Raw genomic sequence first — 16,808 nt, 5'->3', positions numbered from 1 at the left:
TAAACAATGAAAATTTCAAAATCATCTATTATTTCCGTACTCTCTTATTTTTGTGAAAAAACAGTTCTTGAAAATTTAGAAGACATTAAAATATTTCCTAAAAACAAGTGTATACATTTTTTTCCTGGGAAAAAACAAATAGAGAAAAACTTAAAGAAAACGAACTACCTGCATAGAATGAAATCAATGAGTTATGTCCTACCACACCAAATAATAATAATACTAACAGCATTACAATGAGTTCTTGACAGAAAGAAGAAATTTCCGTTTGGACTAAGAAGACTAGCAGAGTTCCACACATCCACTGATATGAATGCTTAAAACAGAAACAAGAAATAAGCACATGATGATCATCCGTATATAAGCAGAAGAACAAAAATATAATTTCACAACTGCGAGGAAAAGATAAATTCTGATTAGGTCTTGCCAAAACAATTGAAGATCTGCCCTTGATCTTTTTATGGGCTTATCTGAAATAAATGAAAAAGAGTACCTCGTATTCAAGTGGTGGCATACACGCAATTGAGGACAACAATTGACTGTTCTAGAAGAAATGGATTTTGACAGGTAAAACAAACGAAAATTTACATATCAAAATTCCAAGTGCTCTCAGCACTTAATTTTGGCACCTTCAGTTCCTCTGCCAAATTGAGGGACGCATTAACCTGAAGTAGGCACAATAAAGATTCAAAGTTGGAACATCATCAAAATAAAGTGCCAAGATTTTTGTTGTGACTAGAGAAGTTAAAAACATTGTAGTAAACAACAATGAAAATAAAGCTACATTATGGAAAAGGAGAGAGCACATCTCATTTTAAAAATCCAACACTTTTTGCAGCTTCAACAACAGTGTTAATTTTGTGGTTGGCATGGTGATGATCAGGGATCCGGTGTGATCCTCATCCTACTGATCAGAGAATCACCAAAATTCAATAAAAAAAATGTACATCCATGTTAGTCCCCATTCATTGGTTGGTGGTCTGGAAGGGATAGGTTGGGTACAAACCTAACATTTGACATAAATTGTACAAAGTGGCTGCCCTAAGCTTCGAATCCAAAACCTCAAGGTTAGTAGGCCGAGTTTTAACTACCAAACCAGTAGCCCCCCTAATAAATTAATCGAAGTAGGTATCATCTAAGAGTTATTACGAAAAGATAGCGAATCAAGAAAAATAAAGCACCCACTCAGAATACTAGAGTAATGGTCTATAAGTTATTTAATGTGATTTCCTTTGTCAACATGTTACTAGTAGATATTAACTACTTGACAGTGCAAAACATTTTTTGAACAAACTTTTTAGGCCCAACAATGCATGGGGGATCATTCTCAGCTGTCATGGGTCGTAAAAGCCCATAATGTAGCCGCATGAGACATTACAAAACAATGCACCTGGACATACACCAAATGCCCTTCCAAAGAAGACAAGTATGAGAAACCAGCAGAAACATGTACATGAGGTAATATCTTTCAAAGTTATGTTGGAGAAACATGTACAATTCTACCGATGTGTTGTGTCCATGTTAGGCAATCTAATATCCTGTGGACTCATTTGTAACTAAGAAAAAAAAAATTCTGAATACTTTGTATTTACATCTCTCAAACACTCCCAACATATAGGCCATTAGTGTCCTTTCTAAGCAACTTTGTCTTTAACATTATACATTCAGATCCGATGATGAACACAATCTTAAAATTTTTAAAATATAATAACAGAGTTGTAGTGATGAGCAGAATATAATAATCATAATGAACTTGTTGTGCTTCTTCTTCCACATTAAGAAATACTTACATAGAGATTTAGAGTATTAATTTTAAGTATAATAATAATGTACCTATACAAATATATTTTTCTATTCCCATGTCTTATCTCGCTTTTTTAGGATTTGCCATCCTGATGTGTCTATGTCATGTGCGTTTGCATGTCCTGCATTCAGGTCTAACCTCTTAGAAAACGCAAGTAATCGAGAAAAATGGCAAAATGTAGTCTCTAGCATCTTCTTTTACACTCAACAAAGCTTTAGTTAAGTAGAGAACTCCTTTCTTTGCTTGAAAAGTACCAAGAAACCCTGTAAAAGAACACCTATCTCTCATTGTGTCAATGTCATTTGTTTTAACTTCATACTGGTGTGCCTTTGTGCGCCATAAAATCCTTGAAGGCAAGCCCCAAGTGCAACCTATAATGTCACCAAAGGGAGCTGATCCACATAAACTAGGCCCAAACAAGCAAAACTACCCAATCATCTCACATAGACAAAGCCTTACCTACATCTAAAAACCAGATACACATGCACAAGATAAACTAGTTTAGACATCTCAAAGAATTTAACTATCCAGGTTGGCCTTCTGACCTGTTCAACCACCACTCAAATGTATCTAGAGCCACCATATGAGCTCTCACATAAAGAACTCTAAATCGAATTTAAGTGATATGAGATATGTTTGATTCTAATGTACAAACTTAAGACAATTAAAGGGCAGTAGTTGGCATAATGTTCCTCTCCATAGCTAACCTAGTAACACAAATACCCAGACAGGAGCTCGCTATATCCACCAAATCTAGACAAGCAAAGATGCTAGGTTGCATTTGAATTTATGAATTTGAAATGATTTGAACAGCATTCGTTCAAGAGGAATTGCTTAGATTTAGATATAGATTTCACGATTGAATTTGAGAACTTTGCCATGATGGATTTCAAATATTAGCAATGTAAAAAAAAGTTATTTAAAATGCAACAGACTAAAAGATATAGTTGTACAAAGATCAAAAGAAAATACTTTTCTCCCTCTACTCTATCTTCTGCTTTAATTTCTCAATCTATATTTAATAATTAACTCATTATAAGGTTTAAGTCTTAAAGTTCTAATCTAAAATAAGATTTAATCCTACAAAAAAAAATAATAATAATAACTTGGTGCGTTGGTGTGTCTGTGCAATGTCGTGTCGCATGTTGGGCTTCTTGGCATAGTAATCTAAAATAAGATTAAATCCTACAAACAAAAATGTTATGCTTGGAAATATGATTTCCAAATCCTACTATAATTAATTGAGATTAATCAAAAGAACTTTATACAATTACTATACCTTGAAGTTTCCATGAAACAGGGAATTCATTGACCACTCCAATCCCAAAACCCTGCTCGATGTCTGATACGTAGCCCTCAGTATATCATCACCATATAGCCTATGCGACACCGCAAAGTCCCACGAATTCTTTGCCAAATCATAGCTCGGCTCGAATGTGCTCGACCCTCCATGCACGTAAGTGTACTTCAACTTGCAATTCCCAGAATCAAATGCATAATTGGCCGAGAACTTGTTGGCCGAATCGAGCACAAGCATCCCATTCAATGCGGTCTGGTTCTCGCTCCTCTCGTGAGTGTAAGTCAAATTCAATGGTTTGTCCAAAACCCTAACTGTGTTCATGAATTGAAACCGAATGTCCTACAAAGAACACACAGCCCCCAAATTTGGTAACTAATTCTGATAGGCTTAATTTCACTTTCATCCACCAAAAATATTACTATTTTCTCTATTTCATCCTCAAATTATCAATTTCGTTTATCTAATCCCTGAATTTATACTTTCATCCAATTGCAGAAAATTGTACAAATCAATAACAAGCCTAATTTAATAGGAAAGTTGTTATTTTTAAAATTACAACTTAAACCATGCAACAAAACAAACATTTTCCTTACTATTTTAAACAAACTACACCCCACAACTAATTTAATGCGTGTTTGATTATATGATTTTGTCCAAATTATAAAATTACATTTTTTTCTCATCAAATTAGACTTGAATGGTTACTTGGACCACATGAACAAAAATAATAAGAAACTTTAGGAACTAATGAAATTTAACACAATCTGAAAGCCCTAAACCCCAGTTTGATTGCAATTCAAATTGAATCCGCCGCAAAATGAGCATTAAACAAGCATTCCACTTATTTTAACTGACTTCATAAAATTAAAACGAAGAATTTAATCCAAAATTTTCTTGGTGTGTGTTTAATTTTCCTGCGTTTTCTGAGGAAACAAAAAGGAGAGTAAGAGTAAACCTGTTTGGGGACGTTATAGTCGACGATGAAAGAGCCGGGCTTCTCGACGGAGAGAGAGAGGCCGTTTAAGGAGGGTCCGCTGACGAAGGTGGCGTTGGTCATGTAAGCTCGGAGCTTCACGTCGCCGGCATTGACGGCCAGGGTTCCGACAGCGCCGACTTTATCGGGTTCATACTTTCCCTTCAGTGAAGCCTTCGTCATTTTCTCAGAGAGAGAGAGAGAGGATTTCGACAGGACAATTGTTTGTGGGGCGGGTGGAACGAGGGATGGGACGAGACAAAACAAACATATCGGTAGGTATCAGGATCGTCTGAAGTGTTGGCCCTGAAGCGATCCCTTAGTATGTGGATCCAATGGTTGAGAATGTAACTAACAAAAACGATGTCGTTTTGATTAATAATTTCAAAAAAATAAAAAATAAAAAAAAATTGAATTCATTCAAAATTACCTCAGCCTGTGATACGTGAAGCATTACAGAGGAGATAGAGAGAGAGAACGAAAAGGGTTGAGAGGAGGAGCTTCCGATCCACCCCCGACTCGCCGCTGCCGCTGTCCCGCCATACTCCAGCAAATTGAAGGAAAAGAGCACAGGTTCGTTCATCCTCCAAACATAAAAAATTAGGGCTTTGAATCCAAAAATTAGGGAAAATCTGAACTTGGTACACTCTGTCATTCTAAATGTGATCATGATGTTTATACAAGAATCTTTGTGTATGTAGTGTTTTGTTAATCCTCCAATCTGATTTTTTTTTTTTTTTTTTGAGATATGGTTAAAAAAAATTTGAATTTCATATAGGATCTGACATTGGGGGAAGGGAAATGTTTGAATTTCGTTGGTGTTCTATCATACATGGCTTTCTTAGGATTTTATGTTTCCAGCTCCAATTATTGAGAGCATTTTGGATTATATGTGTAGGGTGGCTTGGAATTGTTATTAGATATGTTGCTTGGTATTTGTTTGTGAAGAGGGTATGAAGTGTGCGGACTTTTAATTCTCCTTTGATATTGAGCTTTCTTGTTTTTGGCAGAAGTTGATGACATAACTTGTGTCCACCATGGCTTTGTTAACGAAGATGCGGTTAAGAAGACATATTCCTGATTGTTTCTGTAGGTGCTGATGGCTCCTGGACCTTGTTTACAGAGGTCCCTTGAAATAATTATCTCCTATTTAACAAACAATTCTATGGATTGGAAAACCAAATTACATGAAAGGCACAAGAGGTGTCATTCATTTTGTCTAGTCCTATGTAACTAAAATTATGCTAGCAGTACAATCTTTTTTACTTACTAAAACTAATGTTTAGACTGGCAGGCTTCTTAGTTTTGTGAATTAGTTTTTTGGACAAATTTCACTTTACTCTCTTATAGTTTGAGTCATGTGCGTATTACCCCTGATATTCGAATATTATTACATAATCTCGTTGTAATTGTAATTGGTGGATTAAAACGCACTTTAAGATCAAAATATCCCTAGAACATCTTTAAATTTGTAAAAAGGTGTCATGGGTCTTCCTCCTCTCTAAAATTACAACTCAAAACAAAAATCTAAATTAATTTAAACATCTTTTTATTTACTTCTCATTCTATTGAGGCATTGGAATTCCCTAGACATATTGGAATTTAGAGTCTGAAAAAATATTTCCTCTTTCACATCATTTGCTACTTTGAGATGACAAAAAGTGTGTACATATTTCGTGTATTTGGATTATGGATTTTAAGGAAAACAGATTTGGAAAAAAGATTTGATAATTTAAATTTGGTTGTTGATTGACTTTGAGAGTTTTGTTGTGACTCATGATAAATTATAATGGATTTGAAATAACAAATTGGAGAGCTAAGACAAGTCTGTTATGTTAAATGGCAGTTGAGAATCACTATTGATAGAGTAGAGCTTCAAACCAGCTAAAGAGAGTTCCTCTCCTTCTAAAGTGAAGATGTGGGCTACTGATAATTTGAATAAAACCATCTCATGGCTGGAGAGCTAAGAAGAAAAGGTAATGTTCTTTGTATGTGTTTATTTTGTATGTTTAAAAGCTGCATTTGTTTCTTTTTTGGGTAATAATTTGGATTTTATATTTAATGTTTATACAGATTTGCCTGATAGATTCAATGATTCACTTGATATTCTGTTATACTTGTGTTTCCATGATCTTTATTTCTAAATTTGTGTTACTCCCACCACTTTTACCCCTAACCCAAATTTACAAAATCCATTTGGTTCTTGATAGGAGTATTGAGGAACATAGGATAATAGCATCAAAGCCACAGCTCAAGTCACCATCACAGCCATAGCTCAAGCTGCAGTCTTCACAACAGCACATTGGGCCGCAGCCTCAGCTGCAACTGCAGCCACAAGAGAAGTGTCAGCCTCATCCCAATCATGTGCAAGGCAGTTATGTTAGACCACCTGGACCAAGATTAGTTAGCAAGAATAGATATGGTTATGAAAGTGGAGTTAGTTAGATGTGCTAGTGTAACAGAATCAGTTAGCATTGTTAAGTATAAATGACTGTAAGACTTCATTGAAAGTTAATGAGAAAGAATTTCAATTTCTGTTATGGTATCAGTTAGCATTGTTTGGATTGTTGGTATGGTATGTTACTGTTTTTTGTGCTTCTAGTTTATGTTGTTATTGAAGATATGAAGGACAATGGTCCATGTATACATATATAGACTTCCATGGACTGTTGCCATTTGTTTACTTTGATGTAAATCAGGACACTCCAATGATCTATATCCTTATGTGATGCTCAGATTTGTGTCCCACTCAATTTCAGACCATTGTTATGACCAAACATGTATTTTCAGATTTTAGGAAATTCAAATGGAATAATGTTTTATTCAAATTGAAGGGTTATAATGATTGAGCAACATATCAGCACATATTTGATTGAGCAACATATCAGCACAGATTTGGTTTATTTGCTTTACATATCAACACATATCAGCCCAAATAAACTTATTTTTTGCTGATATCAAACTAGAATGAGATTCCCATGATATGTTTTTCATTTCATATTTACACAAATTTCAGCAATATATCAGCCAACTTTGAGTACCATTTCAGCACATATCAGCCAACTTTGAGCACCATTTCAGCAACATATGTACACAAATTTCAGCAACATATTTACACCAATTTGAGCACCCTTTCAGCCAAATTTCAGCAACATATCAGCCAACTTTGAGCAACATTTCAGCACATATTTCAGCAACATATTTAACAAATTTCAGCAACATATCAGCCAACTTTGAGCACCATTTCAGCACATATCAGCCAACTTTGAGCACCATTTCAGCAACATATGTACACAAATTTCAGCAACATATTTACACAAATTTGAGCACCATTTCAGCCAAATTTCAGCAACATATCAGCACAAATTTAAGCACCATTTCAGCAACATATCAGGACAAGTTTCACAAACATAGCAGCACAAATTTCAGCAACGTATGAGCACAAATTTCAGCACCATTTCAACCAAATTTCAGCAACATATCAACACAAATTTCAGCACATATTTCAGCAACATATCAACATTCACATAAAAAAAAGTTCAAGGTCAGTTCGACATTCAAATTTCAATACAATCTGCCAAGTCTTCAATATTACATATCCAACCAAAAAGTTCACAGATTTCTACATTCACATGAAAAGTGTTCAATATTACATATCCAACAAAAAAATTCAACGCTACGATATTTACGTGTGATCCACATTCCCATGCCCTTGGCCACGCCCACGACCACGCCCATGCCCATATAGTACCTAAAAAAGAAAACAAATATATATAAGGAACCATAAAATAAAATGGAACTTTAAATGAATGAATGACAAAATAAAAGAGGAAAGGTGAAAAATAAATTACTTGACTATATGCAGGACTATTCGAGGCTTGCGAGTCATAAGTGCTTGCATTGTTAAGCAAGGCTTGATAGCTTCCATGGACGGAATACATCGATGGCATTGAAAAATGATTCACTTGAGGAACACACGTCGAGAATGGAATACTTGGCTGCAACAATAACAAACACATATCAATTTAAAATGGTACAAAATATTTACAAATAAGTCATAATAAAACTTCTTATTAAACTAACTTACAACATAGGCGGGATACATAAATTGAGTAGACGAAGCATTATGTCGAGGAACACACGTCGAGATTGGAGGAAGTTGAGGAGCACTTATTTAAAATAAAGGAGCTGATTGAGGAATACTCGGTGAAAACAAGGGAGATGGTTCAGGAGCACTCGCCGAAAATAAGGGAGGAGGTTGAGGAGCAACAAACATAGGAGTTTGAGAAGCATTATGTGAACTAGGTTGAGGAGCAATAGACATTGGAGTTTGAGAAGCATTATATGAACTTGTTTTATTTTTCTTTGCCAATGCAAGCTCCAAACCACCTTTTGTCCGCCTTCGTCCCTTGCTAGTGCACTCTCTTCGTTTGAGTCCTTTTGCTTGAACTACATTTGTATCCACTACACCATCCACTTCAAAGCTTTCGAGGCATGTGTCAAGAGGGCTTTCTTGTTCAATAGTATCTGGAGAAGGCATATTGAATTTTGCGCTTAACATGCTTTCAATGTTTGCAATTAAGTCATCCGTTTTCTCTACCGTCAAGTTATATGTTTCCTCACTTTCGGAAGCTCTACATGCTACTGCTCTGAAAATTGCCATCAATGATCTAAAGCGTGAAGTTTGATGCAATCTTACATCAACCTTAATATCATGCCCACACCTATCTTTCACATTTTCAGCTCTTGCTTTTTTAGTCCATCTCTTGAGAATATATTGGGAAGGAATCTCTTTGAATTTGAGGGTTTCTCTAAGGATCTTCAAACAATGACTACACAAAATGCCTTTCATTTCAAACTTCCTACAATTGCAAGTGAGTGAACCATCACACTCCACTGTTACCTTCCTCACCTTTACACCATCACTATCAAGAACCGTATAAATGGTACTCTCACCACAACTTTCAGTTTCTTCAATGTTTACTTCAAGGGACTTGACATACTCATCTTGAAATTCTTCATAAATTTTATTTGTGTAAACATCTGCAGCTTGCTCCATAATCTCCACTTTAATATTCACCCTCGACAACTTTTGGCATAGAGCATATTCGGCTTGTAACTCTTTGTACCTCTTCTCACAAAGAACTCGATCAAAATGCATGAAAAATTGCATTAAGTTATAATCAGACTGAATGAAATCCTTCAAGAATGCATTAAAGGATTCACTAAGTTGGGTGCTACTCATACCCGCACCCCATGCATTTCTAACATATGGCCAACCCCATTTTTCCTTGACCCCAAATGTTAACTTTAACTAATGATTATCTCGCACTTCATACTTGTCAAGCATTTCCTCCCATTTTAACGTAAAATCATCCTCATCCTCAATGTCGTACATAAATTCGGATAAAACGCTCTTCATCTCCTTATCCCTCACCTCCTTATCCTTGAAGATAGAATTTGCATGCCATAATGCATTTTGCATCAAATGCCAAGTGCAAAGGCGGTGTTTTGTGTTAGGCATGACAATAGGTATGGCCTTAGCCATTGCAGCATCCTGATCCGTAAAAATTGTTTTCGGAGCCTTACTTGACATTGCCTCCAAGAATCTTCTAAAAAGCCATATAAAAGAATCAGCAGTCTCATCATACATCAAAGCTGCGCCAAATATAACAGTTTCCCTATGATGGTTAAATCCAACGAAAGACGCAAATGGTCTATGTGCAGTATTTAACTTGTAAGTAGTGTCGAAAGTCATAACATCACCAAATTGCCCATAATCCATGATCATCTGAGCATCGGCCCAAAATATGTTTGTAATCTGCTCCTCACTATCTAACTGGACCGAGTAAAAAAAAGATGGATTCTCCAATGTTTTCTCACGAAAATATTGTAAAATGCTAGCTGCCTCCCCATATGCTAAACTGTTTTGCCTCTTCGTTCTCAAATAATTTTTTTGGTCCACTTTTGTGAACCCAAGCGACTCCCTTCCACCAGCTTCATTACCCATGAGCTCAAATGCAGCATTAAGCCGGATTCCAGATTTTTCGGCTAAGTCTATTTCGGTTGCCTGTGATGCAGATATCTTCCTTTGGGATGGTAACATATGCGTACATTCTGTTGGTACAAAAATATGATTATGTTGTTCAACAAACTCACCAACAAAAAATTTATGATTATTCCTATCCCACTTAATGATAAGTCGGGCTTGACAACCAGTCCTCACTTCCTGCCTAGGATTTTTTGTTAATGGATCTCGCTTGTCTACACCAAGAAACCCCTCCTTATTACAAACAAATAGCCTTGAAGTGATTTGCCCCTCCTTGTTCTTGTTTACATAACCCCTTCTAATACTAAACCCCATCCTTCCTCCATAAGCATTATAGAAATTATATGCTTCTTGTTCTGTATCAAATGTCATGTGAACTCTAGGCTTCCAATCACAATCACCCCCGTCATTCTCAACATTGTTAGGTTCCATATCACTGTGCCAAGTCACTTAAAAAAATAAAAAAAAAGTGCTAAATATTAGCATAAAAACTGTAAATTATATTTGCAAAATAATACAAACTAAATAAAAACACTACAAGAATTGAATCATATTAGATTATATAAACAAAGGGGCACAAAGATGGTCTTCAATGTTAAATTATGTTTTAAATGATCCAGATTGAACACAAATTCCTTAATTTTCTTATAATCAACATGTTAACATACGAAATCAAAATTAAAATTAAACAACAAAAACAAACAAAATAAGTGGATGAATGAAATGTAAGATACTTCTATTTATATACATTATCTTTGACTGCACCAAATGTTTAAAAAACAAACATCACTTATCAGCTAAAGTGATAACCATAACAATAAGCCATGATGATAATTTTTAATCTAAGGTCAATTAAAGCTGATTTTTTGTTTTCATTTATTTTTAACCATCTCTATTAAACAAAATGCCCACAATTTTCCACACCTCCACAGCAAACAAAAAAGAAAGGGGTAAGAAAATCAACCATATGGCTATAACCTACAATTGCACAATATTGATCAAGATAATAGCTAAATTACTAATACAAAATAAAAAAATAAATAAGGTTTGCCCAAAAGCACAACCTATAAATGATGTGCAAAAAGCATAGAAGGGTTATGAACTTATATTTAAACAATACATATACTGAATTCATGACAACCATGATCACCACAAAAAATGATGAAAATTTTAAAAACTAATTTGGTTTCGTTTCATAATCTATTTTTTTAAAACACTAAAAACTAATTTGGTGAAAAAATAATGAAAATTTTAGAAACACTCATCATCATGTCATTGTAGTTGGCATGGTTGCTGAAATACCCCAAGCCTTTTTCTTTCAGAAATACCTCCATTTCTTCTTTTAGAAAGGACTAGAAAAAGAAGATTTCATGGAGGACTTACTATTCCATTTCTTGAAATGGTTTTCTTTTTCAGACCTCTTTGCTAACTATGTCTCAATCACTGCCAGAATTCTTTCCATTTGACAATCACAATCCTTCTAACAACTCTGCTTTTCTCCCTCCTCACAGATTTTGTGAACTTCCTTAAACAGTTCCATCTCAACCTCCAAAACGGTGGAAAAGAAAATTCTGGATAACTGCTCTCTTGGGTTTCGTTTTCAGAATTTGTTTTCTGAAAACAGGAAAAACTAATTTGGTAATGAAAAAATAGAAAATACTCATAATTTTTTTTTTGGGGTTGTGTACATAAATAGTTATTGAAAATTCAAAGATATCTTTCTAGTGTTTATTTTCAGCAAACTAGTTTTTTAGTATTTTCCAGAAAACAGATTCTGAAAATGAAATCAAACCAAGATGCTCAAGAATGTAAAATTTCAGAAGATGGAAACATAAAGGGTAGCATTGGAGGTGTACCAGCTTCTACTACTACTAAAAAAATATGGTTAGTGGCTCAAGCACTCGGGGGACATTGCTTTTACCTTTCCATTCTCCGTCATTCTGACTGAGATACAGGTGCAGCATATTTTTGTTTTCATGTAAACACACATTTCACTTTATAAGAACCTTAAATCTCAATCATCATTCATTTAGTTAAACGGTGGAATTTGTGAAAAATGGACACTTTAAACAATACATATACATAAAAATTTGAGTTGAAAAAATTCTGGGGATTGTGCAGAGATTGGGGTATATATGTATAGATTTGTACAATGTTAAAAGGGATGAATGAAATGTTCCCACACCTCAGCGACGGCGGCGACGACTGGACGACGACGGCGACGACTGGACGGCGGCGACGGTGGCAATGGCTGGACGACACTCCCGCCTCTCTTCTCTCTCTGTCTTCTTCTCTCTTTTTTGCATTCCCGCCACACAGCTTTGCTTATTGGAGGGAATGATTTGGGAATTTTGAATCAACTCTATTTTTTTTTTTTTGGAAATTACTAACCAAAACGACGTCGTTTTGGTTAGTTACATTCTCAGCCATTGGATCCACACACTTCAGGGCCAACAATTCAGAGGATCCTGATACTATCGGTAGATTCTCTGTTTTGAGTTACTTGTTATTCTCTTTCAAACTACCAATGGAAAAGAGCAACGTCATTAATTTTTAGTGTTGTTTGGCCAATCCGGCTGTCTAAACAACTGGCAGGGATAAAAACAGGAAAAACAAAAAAAAGGGGACAAATTAGAGCTCGTAAGAGCATCCCCACCGGCTTATTTTTATTTTTATTTTTTTTGCAGAAGAAGAACGAAGATCGGGAAGAAGAAGGAAGAAAGGAAGAGGAGGAGGAGGAGGAGGAGGCGGAGGCGGGGCGATGGCGGTCGAAGGCTGCGGCGAGGTTGGGCTGGGCGACGATCGGCGGATCGGCGGCTGGGAGGGGCGACGATCGTCTTCTCTCTCTCTCTTCCCCTCTGCTTCTCTCTTTCTCTCTATCTCCCTCTACTTCTCTCTTTCTCTCCCTCTGCTTCTCTCTGCGTCTTCTCCCTCGAGCCATTCGGGGCAAAATGTTTCGAGCTACGAAACATTTCCCTTTAAATTTTACTTTAAAATGTTATTAAAAAATTTATTTCCTATTTTAAGAATTACTTTTTTATTTATTTCTCTTAACAAATTCTCTATTCTTTCTCTATTCTATTAAAATAACAAATTTAATTACTTTTAAATTTGAATATTTTTATAATAATAAAATAATGAAAACATATGCCAACCTACTCTGCAATTTCAGGCAGTGGGCTCCTATTGAAATTGTGGAATTTTTGAAACAACAGCGTCAATAATTTTAGTTCAGGCAATGGGGCACTGAAATTGTAGAATTTTTCAAACAACAACGGTCATTTTTTCAATAGCCTAACGGTCATGTATTTTAAATTATATAAGTAGCACTATTTGCTCTCCCTATTTCAATTTGAAGCCAATTTCTCTCCAATTCATTCTTTAAATTTTTTCTATGACTCACAATCATGTAATAAATATGATCACTAAAGATAAAGACTCTTATGATTAGTTAGAGATATGTACAGTGGTTGCAATGGAAGAAGAATGACTTGAGAGACAATCAAACTCACGTGGTGGTTCTGTTGAAGGCCGCAAATGTATTCAACGTGATTTTGGTCAAGGCCATGAAAGGCTTTTTCTGGACTATTTTGCTAACTCACCTGTATATCCCTCCAATTTATTTCAAAGGAGATTTTGGATGCACCGCTCTCTTTTTCTCCAAATTCAAGCGGCAATAGAAGCCCATCAACCATACTTCGTCCAAAAAAGAAATGCTGCTGGAATGCTCGGTTTATCTTCTCTTCAAAAAATGACCGCCGCACTTAGGATGCTTGCTTATAGAATAACAGCTGATTATATGGATGAATATCTAAGGATTGGAGAAAGCACCGCACTAAAGAGTTTGAAAAAGTTTGTTAAAGCTATTGTTGTAATTTATTTTGATAAGTACTTAAGGTCACCAAACAACGATGATATTGCTAGATTGCTAGTAGTTGGTGAAAGTCGCGGTTTTCCTGGAATGTTGGGGAGTATAGATTGTATGCACTGGAAATGAAAAAATTGTCCGGTTGCGTTAAGAGGAATGTATACTGGTCATATTCATGAACCAACAATTATTTTGGAAGCAGTGGCGTCGTACGATCTTTGGATATGGCATGCATTTTTTGGGTTACCAGGATCTCATAATGACATCAACGTGCTAGAACGATCTCCTATATTTGCTGAGCTTGCTAAAGGCCACGGTCCTCCAGTCAATTACTCAATCAATGGTAATGACTATACAATGGGATACTACCTTGCTGATGGAATATATCCACAATGGTCAACATTTGTAAAAACAATTCCATGTCCACAAGGAAACAAGAAAAAGTATTTTGCTGCTACCCAAGAGTCCATCAGAAAGGATATAGAGCGTGCATTTGGAGTGCTACAAGCTAGATTCGCGATAGTACGTCAGCCTGCACGTTTATGGAAAACGAAGACTCTAAAATATGTTATGAAGGCATGCGTAGTATTACATAACATGATCGTTGAAGATGAGCGAGATGTCAATGGATCAGAAGACTTCAATTATGATGCAATCGATGGAAGTTCACATGAACCGGTCTCACACGTGCATACACCTGAACTTATGGAATTCATTCAAAATCATCATCGCATTAGGGACAAGGAAACTCATTCTCGGCTCCAAGCTGACCTTGTTGAGCACTTGTGGCAAGTGCATGGACAATCATGCTAGAACTTCACTTTTATATAAATATGTATATTGTATCACTTACTTTAGTTTAAGAAATCTTTTATTGCTATGTAATTTCAATTAATTCCATGACATGTTTTTAATTTTCCAGTTAAAATAACAATAGTACATCTTTACAAATAATTAAAACAAGTGAGTGAAGATATTTGATGATATAGCATAAGATAAAAATTATAGTGCTGTGAGTGTCACAGTGATTATATCAGATTAAGGGCATGAACTTGAAACAAATTCAATGGGAAGATGAGTATATTTATCCTCATCAGATATTGTAAACTAAGACCATGTTCTTTCTTTCTTCTTTCTTTTTTGATCTCATAAAACAAGCAGTTTTGTAAAAACTGAACCATATAAACAGAGTAGTTTTGTATAAACAGAGCAGTCTACGTTCTTATTCGACCGGTCGTCCCCCCGGACGTCCGGCCCCTTCTCTGTTGCTGCTGTTTTGCTTGTTGTTCTTCTGTTGCTGCTGTTTTGCAAATTAGCACTAAAGTGTTGTGAGCTAAGGAAGAAGGACAGACCAGAACTTGGTTTAACCATAATGCCGGAGCTTGCTCGACTAAGAGATCTTCCTATTACAGGCACACCAGAATAGATGTGATTTAAAAAATTTCTTTTTTTGTTTTGAATTTATTGTTAAATTATAGAGTGCTTGGACATAATGTTAGATAATGTCTCAATGGGACCACATAATTAAATGTGGTGTTATCATTTATAAGAAGCCTACAATTTAAGTGATTCAATTTAGTTAATAGGCTTAAGGGTATATGTGTTATGGACCTAATGTGTAGATACTAGTTGTATAATTTCTATTTCTATGAGGGGCAGAAATAGAAATTAAAACATATTGGTTAAAGTTGGTTTTCATTACCTTTCAGTTTTAAAACCAATAATGGTTAATTTATTGGTTTTCATTACCTTTCAGTTTTAAAACCAATAATGGTTAATTTATTGGTTTCCATTACCTTTCAGTTTTAAACCAATAATGGTTAATTTATTGGTTTTCATTACCTTTCAGTTATGAAAACCAATTACAACCTTTAAAAGGTTGTGGTCCATATTCCTTCCTAAGGTGAAAAAAAAAATAAGAATACTGTTTTGTTTTTCTAAATCCTCTCAAGGAGAAACATAAGGCACCAAAGGGGAAAGGATTAGAAGGCAATAACATAGTCAATATCAAGGTTTTATTGACAATCAGACGCTTCCGTTTAACCGTTCATCGATGGATTCAGGTATGTCATTTTGTCTTGATTTCTTGATGATATACATGGTAGATGATCCGAAACATGAAGTTTTATGTTCTGGAATTTATGTTTACAAGTGGTATCAGAGCGGTTATATCATGTGTATTATCAGAATAGATATGCTTTTATTCATCCTATTTAGTTTCTTGGAATCAGATTCTATTTTTTGTATTTCTGTTTTTCCCTCTGCTGCAAATTCTGTTTTGGTTTCTGGAAATGGAACATAATTCGGATGGGCGGTTCATTTTTCAAATGGTGAACATCATGTATTTATATATATATGTATATAATTGGGATTGCTGCAGATTATATAACATATACGGGGTAACAAATTTAGAAATCTTTAAATTTAATGTAATTTCATACAACGTCTACGGAAATTTAATTTTCTAATGTTCTAAATATAAGTCAATTCAAACAAGATGTCACAAAAGTGATCTCTCTTGTCTAGATTGTTTTATATGGAATGTTTTGAAATTCATGTCTGTGTATCTCATGCGGGTATTTATCGGTCCAAAGACATGATTAAGACTTGGCAGAATTACACACACATTTTGTGGTGATAAACATGTGCCAATTGTCAAGGAAACCTAATGTGAATAATAAATCCATCAAAAGATAGATTTGTTATTTGACATAACTTATTGTCAATGTTTGATCATTACAACAAGAATACCACTTACAGTTAATATCACTACCCAAAGGCTTGGTATTAATGTTGTGCTAGGTATCTTGAGAT

At 35.2% G+C, this 16,808-nt stretch overlaps 3 protein-coding genes, 1 long non-coding RNA gene and 1 pseudogene across 5 annotated transcripts; 2 read left to right on the top strand and 3 right to left on the bottom strand.

Moving 5' to 3' along the window:
- Positions 1-361: 361 nt before the first annotated feature.
- Positions 362-4,379, bottom strand: LOC114256038 (outer envelope pore protein 24A, chloroplastic). The gene is made up of 3 exons (XM_028195606.2): positions 4,060-4,379; positions 3,084-3,443; positions 362-665 (listed from the first exon to the last, which is right to left on the bottom strand). Exons 1-3 carry the CDS (start codon positions 4,258-4,260, stop codon positions 585-587), a joined length of 642 nt encoding a protein of 213 aa, XP_028051407.1. The 5' UTR covers positions 4,261-4,379; the 3' UTR covers positions 362-584.
- Positions 4,380-4,500: 121 nt separating this feature from the next.
- Positions 4,501-6,617, top strand: LOC114256060 (uncharacterized). Of its 2 annotated transcripts, XR_014365449.1 has the most exons (4): positions 4,507-4,650; positions 5,088-5,166; positions 5,924-6,053; positions 6,288-6,617. It is a non-coding gene; the product is annotated as an uncharacterized LOC114256060 (long non-coding RNA). The 2 variants fall into 2 exon arrangements; XR_003627054.2 differs by lacking the exon at positions 5,088-5,166 and having other exon boundaries at positions 4,501-4,650.
- A 1,145-nt stretch (positions 6,618-7,762) lies between these two features.
- Positions 7,763-9,322, bottom strand: LOC114317954 (protein FAR-RED IMPAIRED RESPONSE 1-like). Its single transcript, XM_082923946.1, has 3 exons — positions 8,281-9,322; positions 8,017-8,075; positions 7,763-7,828 (listed from the first exon to the last, which is right to left on the bottom strand). The coding sequence occupies exons 1-3, from the start codon at positions 9,320-9,322 to the stop codon at positions 7,763-7,765; spliced, it is 1,167 nt and encodes a 388-aa protein (XP_082780072.1).
- A 69-nt stretch (positions 9,323-9,391) lies between these two features.
- Positions 9,392-10,558, bottom strand: LOC114295891 (protein FAR1-RELATED SEQUENCE 5 pseudogene; annotated as a pseudogene).
- Positions 10,559-13,877: 3,319 nt separating this feature from the next.
- On the top strand, positions 13,878-14,807 carry LOC114256074 (uncharacterized). The gene is made up of 2 exons (XM_028195659.2): positions 13,878-14,106; positions 14,197-14,807. The coding sequence occupies exons 1-2, from the start codon at positions 13,878-13,880 to the stop codon at positions 14,805-14,807; spliced, it is 840 nt and encodes a 279-aa protein (XP_028051460.2).
- Positions 14,808-16,808: the final 2,001 nt, after the last annotated feature.

The sequence above is a fragment of the Camellia sinensis genome, chromosome 4 (assembly GCF_055761805.1).
Source record: "Camellia sinensis isolate YWXY chromosome 4, ASM5576180v1, whole genome shotgun sequence".
Classification (NCBI taxonomy): domain Eukaryota; kingdom Viridiplantae; phylum Streptophyta; class Magnoliopsida; order Ericales; family Theaceae; genus Camellia; species Camellia sinensis.
The sequence above is the reverse complement of the archived record's forward strand: the minus strand, read 5'-3'. Positions and strand labels throughout refer to the sequence as shown.